Raw genomic sequence first — 14,924 nt, 5'->3', positions numbered from 1 at the left:
CCACCACTCTGCAATACTGAGCAACCTTTGTGCAAGTGGAGGTTATGGAGCATATGACAGCATGAATTCCTTAGCAGTGGATATTCAAATCCCCTTCCCCCAGACACTCCTAAGTGTCTTTTTCACTTACTTGCACAGGCAGCTAGTGCACAAGGCCTGATCAAGGATGAGAATGGCAAAGGTGGGCACAGTGAGGAATTGATGATGACAGAACCCCCAGTTTTCAGCATCTTTCTGCAAATAGCGTTTCGACTCTGGGTTCCCTCTCCACAAGTCACTGAACACTAGGAGCAGAATGAGAAACATTAGAAACAAAGTTTATTAAAAGCAAAGAAGTGCTCTTTGTCCATCACCCTCACCCTTACATCCAACCCCACTTTGCGTACTCATATCACCATATGGGTCAGTTACAGCTTTCAATATATTACAGGGGAAGAAGTCAGAACAGCACTTGGCCATTCAGCTACAGATGATGCAGGCACAGCAGGGAGATGAAATAACAGGTATTTCTATCCTTTGCGGTTTTGAACCTTACTGTCCCCCCTTTTTTCTATCTAGTGGTTTTAATACTAGAACCTTCTTTTAACAGTACTCCACTATACTGCATAGCTTGTCTTTGCATGTTGTTTCTATTTATTTGTGCCTGTTGGGTTGACAAATTCCTGGTCATAGCCAAGAGCAGACCATGTTGAGTTGCACCTCACAGATGAAATCTGTGAGCAGGAAGTAAGCAGGTATATTTTACATATACACCTTTTATATATATACATGTACTTGTGTAAACAGAATCACAGTAATTGAGGATATGGGCCATTGCACTGGGACACCAATGGTGGCCTGTGAAAGAGCTGGAAAGCAGGCTGATCATTGTAAGGTTGGTAGCTCAGAGACGCACCTGTTGCACTAGATCCCATGTGTACTGCTATAGTGCAGTACACATGCTGGTTGGAGGTGGAGTGAGGGGGAGAAAACAAACTGAGGGTGAAAAGAGCAAAAAGACAGCCTCCAAGTGAGATGGAGAGGGAAGAGGGAAGTCAGATTTGATTTTAAAAAGTGCCAGAATTCAGAAATATGAGTAATATGATGTCAGTTAAACCATGTAGCAACTTGTGAAGGAAGAGAGATTAGGAACAGAGTTGCCACCTTCACTGCCAGAATGGATGTATCCCTTCCAACCCCTACAATTCTGTGACTCTGCGATTCTGTGACAACAACCATTTATTTGAGTGAAATGTGGATAGATCACCACAAGAAGACTGCAGGTAAGACAGCTCTATGAGGTGACAGGTGTTTCCTTTACAATTAAGGTACTTTCTGCCTGCTGGCATGAAGGAGAACCAAGAGAGCAGAGGTAGAGATTGCAAGAGCGGGAATGGTTTTCTTTTTACTGGCAATAAAATATTAAATTGTATTTTCATTAGTGCTGTCATAAACATAAAAAAATTTTTCCTTAAGCCATGTGAGACTGGAAAGGGAGTCTGGGGAATGCTAGAGACTTCAGCAGAATTTGTTTTGCCATTCTTAAATTGAAGGAAGGAAGTAACTAGCTAACATTGCAAAAGCAGTATCCTAGAGTGAGAGAGGCCTGGCATCTGTAACGATATTTAGGTTGGATCTTAGGAAGAACTTCTTTACCGAAGGGTTGTTAGACATTGGAACAGGCTGCCCAGGGAAGTGGTGGAGTCAGCATCCCTGGAAGTCTTTAAAAGACATTTAGATGTAGAGCTTAGGGATATGGTTTAATGGGGACTGTTAGTGTTAGGTCAGAGGCTGGACTCGATGATCTTGAGGTCTCTTCCAACCTAGAAATTCTGTGATTCTGTGATTCTGTGATATGCCTACAGCAGACTGGACTAATTCCTCCTTTCTCTTCTCTGCATCATAGGGAAAGGCTGGAGTGGCCCCCAGCAGGAAAAGATTATTGACAACTGAACTGCCTTCACAATGTCAGACTTTGGAAAAAAAAAAAAAGCATTGAGCCTGGTGGAGTGAATATTACTCCTCGTGGATGCCTTGCATGAACAGAAGCAAAGGCTGTGCATGGACAGAAGCAGGAATTTATTGTTTTGAGCATGGGTTGTGTTTATGCCAGAAGGAAGGTCTTCATGCTTTGGCTGGATGGAAAACCACATCTGTAGAGGCAACCTCCAGAGACACACATTGAGCTAGTGGTCACATCCCCTACCAGGATGATAAGCACAGATTATAGGACAAAACTGAGCATAGTAAACTTTTTGCAGTCTGAGCACATTTGGCTCCTTCACCCCAAGTGACTGAGAAACTTTGTCACCCAGAACAGCACAATCAATACTTATGCATACAAAGAGCATACCTGTGACCAGTCAGAGAGAAGCCATTCATTGGGACAGTCCTCATTTTTGCAGGCTTGTTGGGTAACTGGCTTCGGCATGGAGCAGAAAGTTTCTGGCAGCTCTAACAAGCTTCCATCTGCCAGACGCTGCTTGCAAAGCGTATCTCGCTTCTGGACACCACCTCCACATGTCTGTGAACACTGTGGGAGATGAGAGTCAGTCAACTCGCATCACACTTGCACCATGGCAAATGACAGCAAAAATTACTTGTGAATTTTGGTAGAAATCAAAGTCTACTTTCAGCCAAGAGGAAAATATAACAAACAAACAAACAAAAACAAACAAACAAACAAAAAACAAACAAAAAAACAGGGATGTCAAAGCAGACTTTAAAAAATGTCAAAAATATTTTGGGAAGTAGAAGCAACATTTTTTGATAATAATCCAAAAAACAAACAACAAACAAACAAAAACCAAACAACCAACCAAAACAAAACAACAACAAAAACACCAAACTTGCTTCAGCATTTTGTTGAAACATTTTGTTTTCAGAAATTTATACAAAAGACATGGAAACAACAATTTATAATTACTGTATGGAGATTGAAAAGCTGTCCCTTCCTACACCCTACAACTGGAAAATAAGGTACTTGCACATGATGTGGAGGATTTAGGTTTAAGTGTCTGCCTGAGCTTTAACTGTGCTACTGGCAGTGTCAGATAGTATGGAAAAATCTTCACCTGCAGAAAATGATTCAAGATCTTCATTTACAGGATATTATTATGCATATTAGATATCAGCAGCTATGAATTATTTAAATATTTATCCAAATGTAAATATTTATCCAAATTCAGCTTATTAAAAAAGAGTTTGTATTAGTGAGAAAAATGGTGGATATTTGAGTGCAGTAGATAAGAATTTCTCCAGTTGATTGCTTTGTCTTTTCTTCCTTTTGTAATTTTCATATTTCTCTTTTCTGAGCAGCATGAGGTCTATTCCTAGTGCATTTCAAAACTTAACTGTTCAGTCTTGAATTCCTGTCCTTCAAGACTTCTTACAGTATGACATTCCACTGATTTTTAACTCATGTGAAAGCTGCATAACAGCTGCAATCTGCTGTTGGCCCCAACAACTGGTTTATAAGATTAGTATAATAACCCATTAAATAACCTTCTGTATTTATGGCTGTCATGAGAGCAGTGTGCTCTCTTTCCAAAAGGTAAGGAGGAAGGTTTATTTGAGTTAAACTAAAACTGGCTGATTAATATCCAGACAACCCACCTCCTCTCTCTCTTTAATGTAAATACTCCCCTCTGTATCTATTTTCTAGCTATGCAGGGCAGGAAATTTTAAACAAGCAGATGAAGTCTCCTGCATCTTTATTATTTTATTTTATTTTATTTTATTTTATTTTATTTTATTTTATTTTATTTTATTTTATTTTATTTTATTTTATTTTATTTTATTTTATTTTATTTTATTTTATTTTATTTTATTTTATTTTATTTTATTTTAACTTATTTTATTTTAACTTATTTTAACTTATTTTAACTTACTTATTTTATTTTAACTTATTTTATTTTATTTTTTGTTTTGTGTCTCTGCCCAATTTCTGAGATCTTTTTTGTGGTGGCTGTTAGTTGGCTCTCCATTCTTCTGCTTAGTCCAGACAGTTCAATTCCATTTCTCTCTTCTCCTAGTAAAGGAGAAGGGGGAGGTTGTGCTATGCTGAAATTACTAGGAATTGCTTATAGTTTGCAACAAAGAATTATGTCTGAGAAGTAGTAAACCACATGATGAAATTTTAAAACATATACTATATACTTGAAGACATGAAACGCCATTCTCTCTTAGAGAGAGGTAAGCATAAACTTTAATGAGAGCCTTATTTTTTTAGATATAAGTTTTTCTTGAAAGACAGAATGGAAGTTCAGACTTGAACACTGCAAAGAAAGATGTATTTATGTTCTGTTTGGATCGCTCTCTAATGAGTAAAAATAGTTTTTTGTCCCAATTAGAATGTTATGAAGCTCAAAAGCTTCCAAAAATTTAAGCAAGTAAAACAATACTTTAGTTTTCAGCAAAAGAAAACATTTATCAACCTTTCATTTAAGAACAATTCATTCCTGAGGAGAGAGTAAATCAAGAAAATGTGATTAAAAGTATTATTTCAAAATTGCCTAAGGACTGAGGTCATATACCAGAGCCAAAATGAGTTAGGCACTGTATAAACACAACAAAAGCATGTTCCCGTTGTCAGTCATACAAATCCAAGGGAGTCTCTCTGCCCTTCCATCATGACCAGATAAAAGAGTAAGACAAAACAAATCTTTTCTTGCTTCTTGCCCTTCAGTCATTCACACAGTCACTCACTACTCAGTGTCAAACGCTATTGACAAATGCCAGAGAAAGCCAAACACAGGAACAAGATTCCTCCTTGTCCAGAGGAACACTTTCCTAGTGTACTGTATTACTGCAATGGAGCTGTGCCTGCACCTGTCCTTCACTCCTGGAACCATTTCACTGGTCTGGAATCTCTGCTGACTTTTCTCCAGCGGAACCTTCCAGCTCCCGCATTATTTCAAGGAAGCAGGTAGCTCAATGGCAGCAAAGTCCACTTGGATTTACATACAATAAGAAGCAATAATTTTGAGAGGAATTATTTTTAGACACATTTAGACACATCTTATTTAGACACATCCCATCTGAATAATGTGCTTGCTGTCTCTGTGTTCAGAAAGGTCTCACAAAGCTGTTACAACACAGAATTGTGCTTGTGTCACAGGCAGGAGAGATATACCATGGTTTCACCTCACCCACCCATGCATGCAAAGTGTGACATTCCTGCCTCCCACAGTTGCTGAGCAGAGCCAGTTCCTATATCCCCCAGCACCCCTTTAGAGAGGATCTGGGACTTTGCGAGAGTACTGACTTAAAGAGATGCATCTCCCCACATTGTTACCTAATTATGCCTGGTTCAGCAATAAGCTTAAGGAAACATAGGGCAAGACTGATACTAAAGAAGACAATCCATACACCCAATTCTGCCATTTACTCATTCCCGTTTTTTATTGTTTTGTTTTGTTTTGTTGTTGTTATTGTCTTTTTTATTTATTTTTTTATTATTTTTTTTTCTTTCTGCTTTTTGCATATATAGGCATAAGTATTTGAGCACCTGCACGGTGAGCCAGAGTGCAAAATTAATCTAGGCTAAACCTAATTGCACTTCAGGCTAGCTTTAACCAGGATCATTGTGTGACTGCACAGCACCTCTGGAGATTCAAGGAAAAGGGTGTTACAAATAAGGGCAAGAAAGAGCTCCCCACAGCAGCTATTGACTCCTCTGGTAGAAGCTTTTGAGGTCCCTTCCAACCCCTTCAATTCTGTGATTCTATGAAGTGCTGGAAAATGCCATCTTAAACTGCTGGTGGTACCATGGCCTTGGCTTCTCCTACAGCAGTCATCACTTTGATCTCTTCTATTCATACAAAAATCTGCAGACAATAATTAACACGAAGAATTGATGGTCCCCACTGAACGCAGAGGGAAAGCCAACTTTCTTTCTGCCTCAGCACATGCTTATGAGCATCCATGCACATGCATACACTGTACAGGATTCAGGCAAAAACACCAGTTTCATTGTTTGGGAGTCAGGGAGGCTGGTCTTTTCTAAAATTTGTGGAAAGAAGTTTCCACTTGTGGAAAGAAGTAAGTATCACTTACTCAGTAATAAAACAAAGAAGGATGAAGATTTATTAATGGATGTCTCCTATTTGAGGTCTACAGAGTAGATATTTATAGTGGCTTGTAAAAATGAAAGCGTATATCCACATTCCTCCAGAAACACACTACTGAAAACAAGATAAACATCCTAATGGATTTAGCTAAGGAATATAACAGTTTAAAAATAAATAGCCTTGAATCTGCAAAGAGTTATTTAAAAAAATTGCTTGGAATGTTACAACACTGATAATTATCCTGTGTTTATCTGCCAGGAACACTGGGTCTCTTAAAGGCATTTAATTCAGAGAATTCTCCCTTAACAAGCATAAAGAGCCTTAGAAAAGAAAAATACTGTGCATTGCAGCTTTGTTTGTTTATTTACTTAAAATTATTTTGAGAGAGTGCTTGTAAAAGCATGATGAACGCCACTGATGAGTCCAAAGAAATGGCTTCAAATGGTGCCACAGCAGATGTTGCCCTCCACTGCCTGTGAATATTTACTGGCACCTTCCTGCATGGCCCTCTGTCTCTCCACAGGCGGGAACATCTCTCAGGGACTCAAGATGGTGTGGAGACCTCTGTAAGGTCTGTAGGTTTATATTTTCAGATGCCTCCTGCAGTATTTGGGCTGCTGGAGACTCTCTGCAGAAACAACGTGCAGCCATGCTGGCTACACTCTGACTTGGCAGCCCTGCTGTGTGGCTGGAGCTCTCCTCCAGATGAAGTCTCAGTGACCAACGTCCCATCCAGATGGTCTCTTCCCTTGCACATCCCAGGAGTCAACCAGCGGTAATAAGCACAAAGCGCAATGCACTGGCCTGTTGATGCAGGCTTTCACATGGAGGTCATCCACAGGAAACCTGTGTGAGACAGAACTGCCAGGCCTGGCTTTGCTACAGGGTGGACTTCTTATATACACAGGTTGGTGGTGCAAAGAAGGAAGACAGACGTCTTTAAAAAATGAGAGGATGGAAGTTCATTTTAGTGGATTAGTCTATTTTTTCTTGCACTACACTGTTCTCAACAGAGGCAGATAACTACGTGTAGAGAAGTGCATTGTTTACTCAATTTTCTCCTGGTAAAAGGGAATCACAAGAACTATTCAGTGGCCACATAACGAGTAGCTGAATATACAGCTGTCCTTCCTGAAAAGTGCAGAGGACCCTAGTTAAGCCACAGCAGTGAAATGCAGCAAAAATCCTTTGTCTCCACCTAGTCCAGAGAAGGCAGCAGTTAACACAAGAGGTGCAACCCGGACAGTCTTATTTAATTCCTGATCAATATGCTTGTTAAAGCCTTTACACTTAATTGAGCACCATCCTTCCTAAGATGTGTTTCACCTTTCAACAAGATTGAGAGCCTCTGTGCAGATATAAAAAATGCCTAAAACATTACTTTAGACAGGTAAAAATGTGTATGATTACACTGTTGAGGAGGACATTCAGCATCGTATAATGAATGTCTCTTCTGACTGTTCAAATAAAGTTGCAGAAAATTGCGTTCTGTAAGGACTATGGCCAATTATGGGCTTTTTAACTAGCACAGGCACACCTTTGAACATATGCTAACTTTATTATATTATGTGTTAGTAAAAATCTATTTACAAATACAGAATTAATGAGTGGATACAGCCTAGCAATATTGAAAGGTACAACTAAGCAAATACATGTATGTGAGTATCAGTAGACAAATTAATGTTAAAACATGAAATACAACTTAATTGTTTTAAACAAAGGATTAATGTCACAGGCTAGTTATCTAGTTTTGACAGAATATCAGGCTGGCATAAATTTTGGTTACTGAGAAGGCTGCCCAAATCCAGAGGTCTCCCATGAAGTACAGCTTCACAGACTTAGCAGCTTCATTAAGTAAGTACATTAACATCTTCTTGGCTGTTAAGTCAAAGGCAGATTTTATAAAGGGAGACTGGGAGTTATATGTAAGCACAGTGCCAACTGCTCTTGGTTTTCTGGTAACATGGAATGAATCCTTACATCCAACAGAACTGAAGGTTCAAATAGACATTTTGCTTGCACCTCCACTGTACAGTGAATTTTCCCATTCCTTTCAACAGCGCAACAGTATAATTTTTTCCTTCTGCAGTATCATATCCAACATAAACACCGTTAAGTCTTTTGAATCATGTGTTTGCATTTGCAACCAGATTTAAGCAAATAACCTTATTTCAGGTAGCCTACCAAACACAGAAAGCCTTGTACAGATCCATTGTGGGATTTTCAATATTAGTGTAAAAAGGCATGCATTTCATGAAGTACCTCACACTTATTTGTGACTTTGAAGGATGAGGAGTGTTTCTTGCCCTAAACTAAATTCGTATTTGAGAATAGAAGGAATACTCATCATGCTCCAGAGATCTTCTCCTCCCTGATAGTTGTAGCTCTGTATTCCTAGAAACCTAGAAATTCACTGCTAACTGAAATCCAGTGACTTCAGCTGATGATTACATTCCAGATCTTTTTGTTTGGAACCTATGGTCAGCCATTAAGAGTTTTCATAAATCTTGCATTAGAAATAGCAATGCTCATTATTTGCCTCTGAAAATCCTGATTCAGTTCTCACTAAGGAACAAAAAGCCACATTTTCATTTTTAATAGCTCATTAGAATGATTAATGAATCCTCCTAATAGGCTAACACAAAACAATCCACTGATCATGCACGTAATGACTACTTTAATGATCATAAAATGAGATTAACTCATACATTCTTACCTCTTGCCATTCTGTAGGATACCAGGAGGGTGGGCAGTCAAAGCGATTACAGGCTTGCACGAGGGATGGTTTAGGCTTATGGCACAATTCATCTGCCAAGATCACGGTCTCATTAGTTTCTCTTGATAATAGGTGAGAACAGAAGACATCTCGTGTCTGCAATCCGACCCCACAAGTAAGACTGCAGGTGCTCCATTTCCCAATCTCCCATCTGTGAAGGGGTCAGGAGAGAAAACCTTAAGCACAAAATGAAGTAACCTTAATCCTCCTCTTTTCAGAATGATGGAGTGAAGAAGCAGTAAATGAAAGGGATTTCTCCTTCTCTGACAAAAGTGACCCTTGTAGCTGCATGATGAGGTTCCTCTGCATTTTTGGTTATTGTTAGAAGCTCTTGGGCTTCAGGTCTCTTGGACTCCTGCAATATCACAAGAATAAGTTTTGTGTTCTACATTAAAAGTTTTTGATGGGCAGGAGCCTGGCTGTTGAAGACTGAAAGGACTTCATTAGCTGGTTATTTTCTGTCTTTAAGCAAAAGAAAAAAGCTAGTAATAATATTCATCAGAGGAATATATTACTGAATTCCTGAGTAGGAATTTCTTCCAGAAGATCCAGGGGAGCTCCTGGGGTTCCTGACAGGCTTTTCCTTGTTGTTGAATAGGGAGTGCTATGGCCTTGAAAGATGCAACAGGAGAGCAGAAAGACCCTCTTTATCTTCTGGGTAAACAACTGCTACTGACCCAACCTTTCTCTGTGCTAGCTGTATAAATTTTCACAGAATCACAGAATCACAGAATTTCTAGGTTGGAAGAGACCTCAAGATCATCGAGTCCAACCTCTGACCTAACACCAACAGTCCTCCACTAAACCATATCCCTAAGCTCTACATCTAAACGTCTTTTAAAGACCTCCAGGGATGATGACTCCACCACTTCCCTGGGAAGCCTGTTCCAATGCCTCACAACCCTTTTGGTAAAGAAGTTCTTCCTAACATCCAACCTAAACCTCCCCTGGTGCAACTTAAGCCCATTCCCCCTTGTCCTGTCACCAGGCACGTGGGAGAACAGACCAACCTCCACCTCGCTACAGCCTCCTTTGAGGTACCTGTAGAGAGCAATAAGGTCGCCCCTGAGCCTCCTCTTCTCCAGGCTGAACAAGCCCAGCTCCCTCAGCCGCTCCTCGTAGGACTTGTTCTCCAGACCCCTCACCAGCTTTGTCGCCCTTCTCTGGACCAGCTCAAGCACCTTTTTTTGAATCAAAAGGATTTCTTTTTGGATTTTTTTAATTTTTTTTTTTTTTTTGAATCAGAAGGATTTCTCATGGCTAGTTTCAGTGTCCATCACAAGAAAACCAGATTTCTGTTGTTTGGCACACTGAAAACACCCTCTAATTCTGTCAGCAATATGTTGAAAATTGCTTAAAATGTCAAGTCTCACTCTTGCACTCTACTAGAAATCAGTTCAGAGATATACAGAAACACATATACAAAGAAGTCTTGTATCTAGAGTGAGAATATAAGAGAATAGTCTTCCCATCCACTTCAGACAAAACACTAGACTGATGTGGGCATACTCCTACATCCAAAATGAAAGTACAAAAGCCAGATACTGACACTTTTTCTAATCCTGAAGAATAGCTTTCTTGCCTGCATGATGTTACTGAAACCAATTGTCAGGGGAGTAAATTAAACATTCAGGACAAGGAAAGCTCAGACAACCTGCCCTTGTAGAAAGCAAAGCCAGGCAGAAACTAAAAGGAGTGATTATGATGAAAGACACCCTCTGGCTCCAACAGGACTGAGGCAGACAATGAAGGAAAGTTATGAAACATGTCAGCAACAAGAAGCAGAATTTATGAAGGAGCTATGGGGAAAAACTCGGATGTTTTAGGATCAGCAGTCAATGGAAATGGCTCAGCATGTTTAAAATGCACCATGTTAGTAAACATTTTATGGAAAAAAACACATCACGGACTCTCACAGAATTATTCTAACTTCTCTTTTTATTTTATGAAGTTGTTCTGTGTATTTGTTCCTTCTCTCTCAATAACTTTCATAAACAAATTTAAAGGATTGTAGGTAAGAAATACATTTTCCTCAGTAGATGATAATGCAAAGGCAAAAAGCCACTCTGTTCCCCTTCTGAGCTCCATCTTCTGATTACTTTTTCTGATTTTATAGTAGGACAGGATGTGCCCTGAGCACCACTGTATGCAATATTAATGGCACTCAAGTTTACTTTTAGACAATAGCCTTGGTAGTTGTCCTGGTTTCAGTTAGAACAGAATTTTCTTCCTAGTAGCTGGTGGAATGCTGTGTTTTGGCTTAGGATGAGAAGAGTGCTGATAACACCCCGATGTTTTAATTGTTGCAGAGCAGTGCTTATACCAAGCCAAGGACATCTCAGCCTTTTGCTCTGTCCTGCCAACAGGCAGGCTGGGGGTGCAGTAAGAGCTGGGAGGGGACAGACCCAGGACAGGTGACCCAAACTAGCCAAAGGGGTATTCCATACCATCTTACATCATGCTAAACAATATATAGGGGTGGCTAGCTGGGGGAGGGGGCCGGACTGCTCAGGGTTAGGCTGGGCATCGGTCAGCGGGTGGTGAGCAATTGCATTGTGCATCACTTGTTTGTACATATTATTAGTAGTAGTACTATTATCACCATTGTATTATTATTATTGTTGTTGTTGTTGTTGTTGTTGTTGTTATTATTTTCCTGTCTTATTAAACTGTCTTTATCTCAACTCACGGGCTTCACTTTCCATTTCTCTCCCCCGTTCCAGAGAGGGAGGGGGAGGGTGAGAGAACGGCTGTGTGGTGTTTAGCTGCCGGCCGGGTTAAACCACGACAGTAGTGAAATCCACCTTCTCTTTCCTAAATGCCACAGCACTATTCTGCCATTAACAACCAGAAAAATGTGTTTAACCCTTTCTAAAAATTAATACACCCTGCATAGTGAGGAAGAAATTGCTATGGCCACTTTCCAGGCTGTAATACACTGAAGGCCACTTAAGTCTGATACTGGGAGCTATTTAGCAGTAGATGAAGAGTGACATCTGGCAGCCAGTTAAACTAATCTGGAGTATGTTCTCCATATGAATGATTTGGGGGGATAGGTCTTCCCAGATTTTCCCATAAAATTGTCAGTCAGAATTAATGTGGATATCAGCTACCCTTCAGTTTTTGGCACAATCTAAACTGAGATATTTGAGTAGGTGCTGAAAAGAAGGCATTTTCTTATTTCAGAATCTATTTTCATACATGGTTAGTTGCCAAAAGTTGCTTTTATTCAAGTGATGGTAATAGCTGTTGCCTCCAGCAACTCATTGTTTGTTATTGGTATAAGAGCACAATGTTTCTTTTGGCAGTTCACATCTCAGTGGCCAGCAGGCCACATAAACTCTTTGGAGATCTTGGCTTCTGCAGAAGAGGGTGACTGTTTCTTCTTCCAGAAAGAAATGTTGAATTTCAATAAAGAGAAAGGATTTTTTTTTCCTAATGTTTGAATTTTCTGTTGCAGGTTGCATCTGTTGCCCTACCCATAATATAATTTTATTCACAATTCCTTCCAGCTGCTCTAAACAGGAGAGTTCTCAGAGGTGCTCAGGAAATATGAAGTCAAATTCTCTCTTACCCTTGCGTTTTCATTGACTTTTTGGGCTTTCATAGATACAAAGCAAAGAATGTAGAATAGAGTAGGGATATACAAAGTAGAGTAGGGATATGCAAGTAACCAAAATAACAGATGATATGGATTGGCAGAATTTCACAGTCCTACAAAAATAGAGAGAGATCAGTAATAATCTTATTGAATAGAATCACAGGACTGTAGGATTATTTTATAATAGCTACAGGTGATTGCACCACTTTGTAAAATAGGTAGGAGAGTACTACTACAAGTAGTTTATAAACTATCTTTCTTCTGTTGGAGATAGTATTTTTTTCTTTTAATACTGTCTCGCTTCAATAATAGAATTTTATCCTTACTATAGAGTGTTATGAGATGTGAGCTCAAATAATTTGTCTCTTATTTCATATGGTCTTTGTGTACACATTCCTCTGTCTTTTTATTTATTTATTTATTTTTATTTTTGATGATTTGGCCACACTGAACTGACTTTTCCAACCAAAAAAAAAAGGAAAAAAAAAAAAAAGGAAAAGAACGTCATGATATTCTGCATGTAACTGATAATGTCAGAATTAACATTCAAGTAGGATAATCACAGAATCACAGAATCACAGAATTTCTAGGTTGGAAGAGACCTCAAGGTCATCGAGTCCAACCTCCAACCTAACGCTAACAGTCCCCACTAAACCATATCCCTAAGCTCTACATCTAAACGTCTTTTGAAGACTTCCAGGGATGGTGACTCCACCACTTCCCTGGGCAGCCTGTTCCAGTGCCCCACAACCCTTTCAGTGAAGAAGTTCTTCCTAACATCTAACCTAAAACTCCCCTGGCTCAACTTAAGCCCATTCCCCCTCGTCCTGTCACCAGGCACGTGGGAGAACAGACCAACCCCCACCTCGCTACAGCCTCCCTTGAGGTACCTATAGAGAGCGATAAGGTCACCTCTGAGCCTCCTCTTCTCCAGGCTGAACAAGCCCAGCTCCCTCAGCCGCTCCTCGTAGGACTTGTTCTCCAGGCCCCTCACCAGCTTCGTCGCCCTTCTCTGCACCCGCTCAAGCACCTCCATGTCCTTCTTGTAGCGAGGGGCCCAAAACTGAACACAGTACTCGAGGTGCGGCCTCACCAGAGCTGAGTACAGGGGGACGATCACCTCCCTCGCCCTGCTGGTCACGCTGTTCCTGATACAAGCCAGGATGCCGTTGGCCTTCTTGGCCACCTGAGCACACTGCTGGCTCATATTCAGCCGACTATCCACCATCACTCCCAGGTCCTTCTCTGCCTGGCAGCTCTCCAACCATTCCTCTCCCAGTCTGTAGCTCTGCTTGGGGTTATTGCGCCCCAGGTGCAGGACCCGGCACTTGGCTTTGTTGAACTTCATGCAGTTGACCTCAGCCCATCGGTCTTACACTTAAAAAGGTAGTTACAGGATCAAGCTAAGGAAAACTCACACAATTGGGTTTGGCAACTTTGTATGCTGACTGTGGTTGTTGTTACGGTGTAGACTTCAGGAAAAATTTGCATTCTTACTAGTTTATAGCCCAGATGAAGTCATTGGTTTGGTACTTCCTGTATTCCTTACCAAAGCCCATTGAAGAGATTGCATGTTTTTTTTTCTGGAATATTCTTTTGATTCCTCCTTCTTTCTCCATCACTAGTGCCCAAACCTATATGAATATGTAGCAACAGAGAAGCAGTAGCTTTTTAGCCTTTTCCACAGCAGAACTTTGGCATATCTCGTCCCCTAAGCCCCTGGCTTGTCCTAGCTCTAGGTCTATCAGTTCATCACTTGTTTGTTTCCATCTCCTAAATACCTAAATAGCAGTTATTTAAGCACAACCTAGTCTTTAAAAATGTCAATTGCTGTATTTCATGAAAACAAAACAAAACAAAAAAGACAGAATTCAAAAGGTGAAAGGAAGGTGTAATGAGCAGAGGATGGTCTTAAAACTCAGATTATTTCAGGTATCATCATAAATTCAAAACACTAAACTGATCATAGAAACATGGCACTTTCCAGATGAACAGTCTCCTGCTTCTAGCAGACTGGTGCGATGCCTCAGTATTTTTTTATTTTATTTTATTTTATTTTATTTTATTTTATTTTATTTTATTTTATTTTATTTTATTTTATTTTATTTTATAATTGGTGATTTGGACACACACATTTGTCTGAATGAACTAGTGAACCTGATTTGGCTGCTCAAAGCAGTGGTTTTCCTTTATTTATTAATTTTTATACACAATGTTGTGTGTGATCTAAAACTCAACAGAAGACTGTGAAAAGCCAGTCCAACCTGAGCACTAAATTTCTTGCACCTCCAGCAACTATAAACTAACAAAACTGAATCAATAATAGTCAGATTTTAGGAAAAGATAACACCCACCTAGGAAATATAACAGTTAATTCATATTATGAATTATAATTATAATCTGTAATATATTATGAAACACTGATTTTCATTGATTTTTATTGATTGATATCAATGTAATTTTTATAGGTAAACGAGTAACTGTAATTTTCTGGAAC

At 39.7% G+C, this 14,924-nt stretch overlaps 1 protein-coding gene across 1 annotated transcript in view; it reads right to left on the bottom strand.

Annotated features, from left to right (window-relative positions):
* Nucleotides 1-14,924, bottom strand: part of ADAMTSL1 (ADAMTS like 1) — a gene marked incomplete at both ends in the record, with an annotated part of 347,299 nt that overhangs the window by 48,408 nt on the left and 283,967 nt on the right. Inside the window, 3 exons of the mRNA XM_084305155.1 lie at nt 131-284; nt 2,333-2,512; nt 8,767-8,977. Coding sequence (XP_084161281.1) covers nt 131-284; nt 2,333-2,512; nt 8,767-8,977 — 545 coding nt within the window. The remainder of the gene's footprint in view (nt 1-130; nt 285-2,332; nt 2,513-8,766; nt 8,978-14,924) is intronic.

The sequence above is a fragment of the Netta rufina genome, assembly GCF_964035555.1.
Source record: "Netta rufina genome assembly, chromosome: Z".
Classification (NCBI taxonomy): Eukaryota; Metazoa; Chordata; class Aves; order Anseriformes; family Anatidae; genus Netta; species Netta rufina.
The sequence above is the reverse complement of the archived record's forward strand: the minus strand, read 5'-3'. Positions and strand labels throughout refer to the sequence as shown.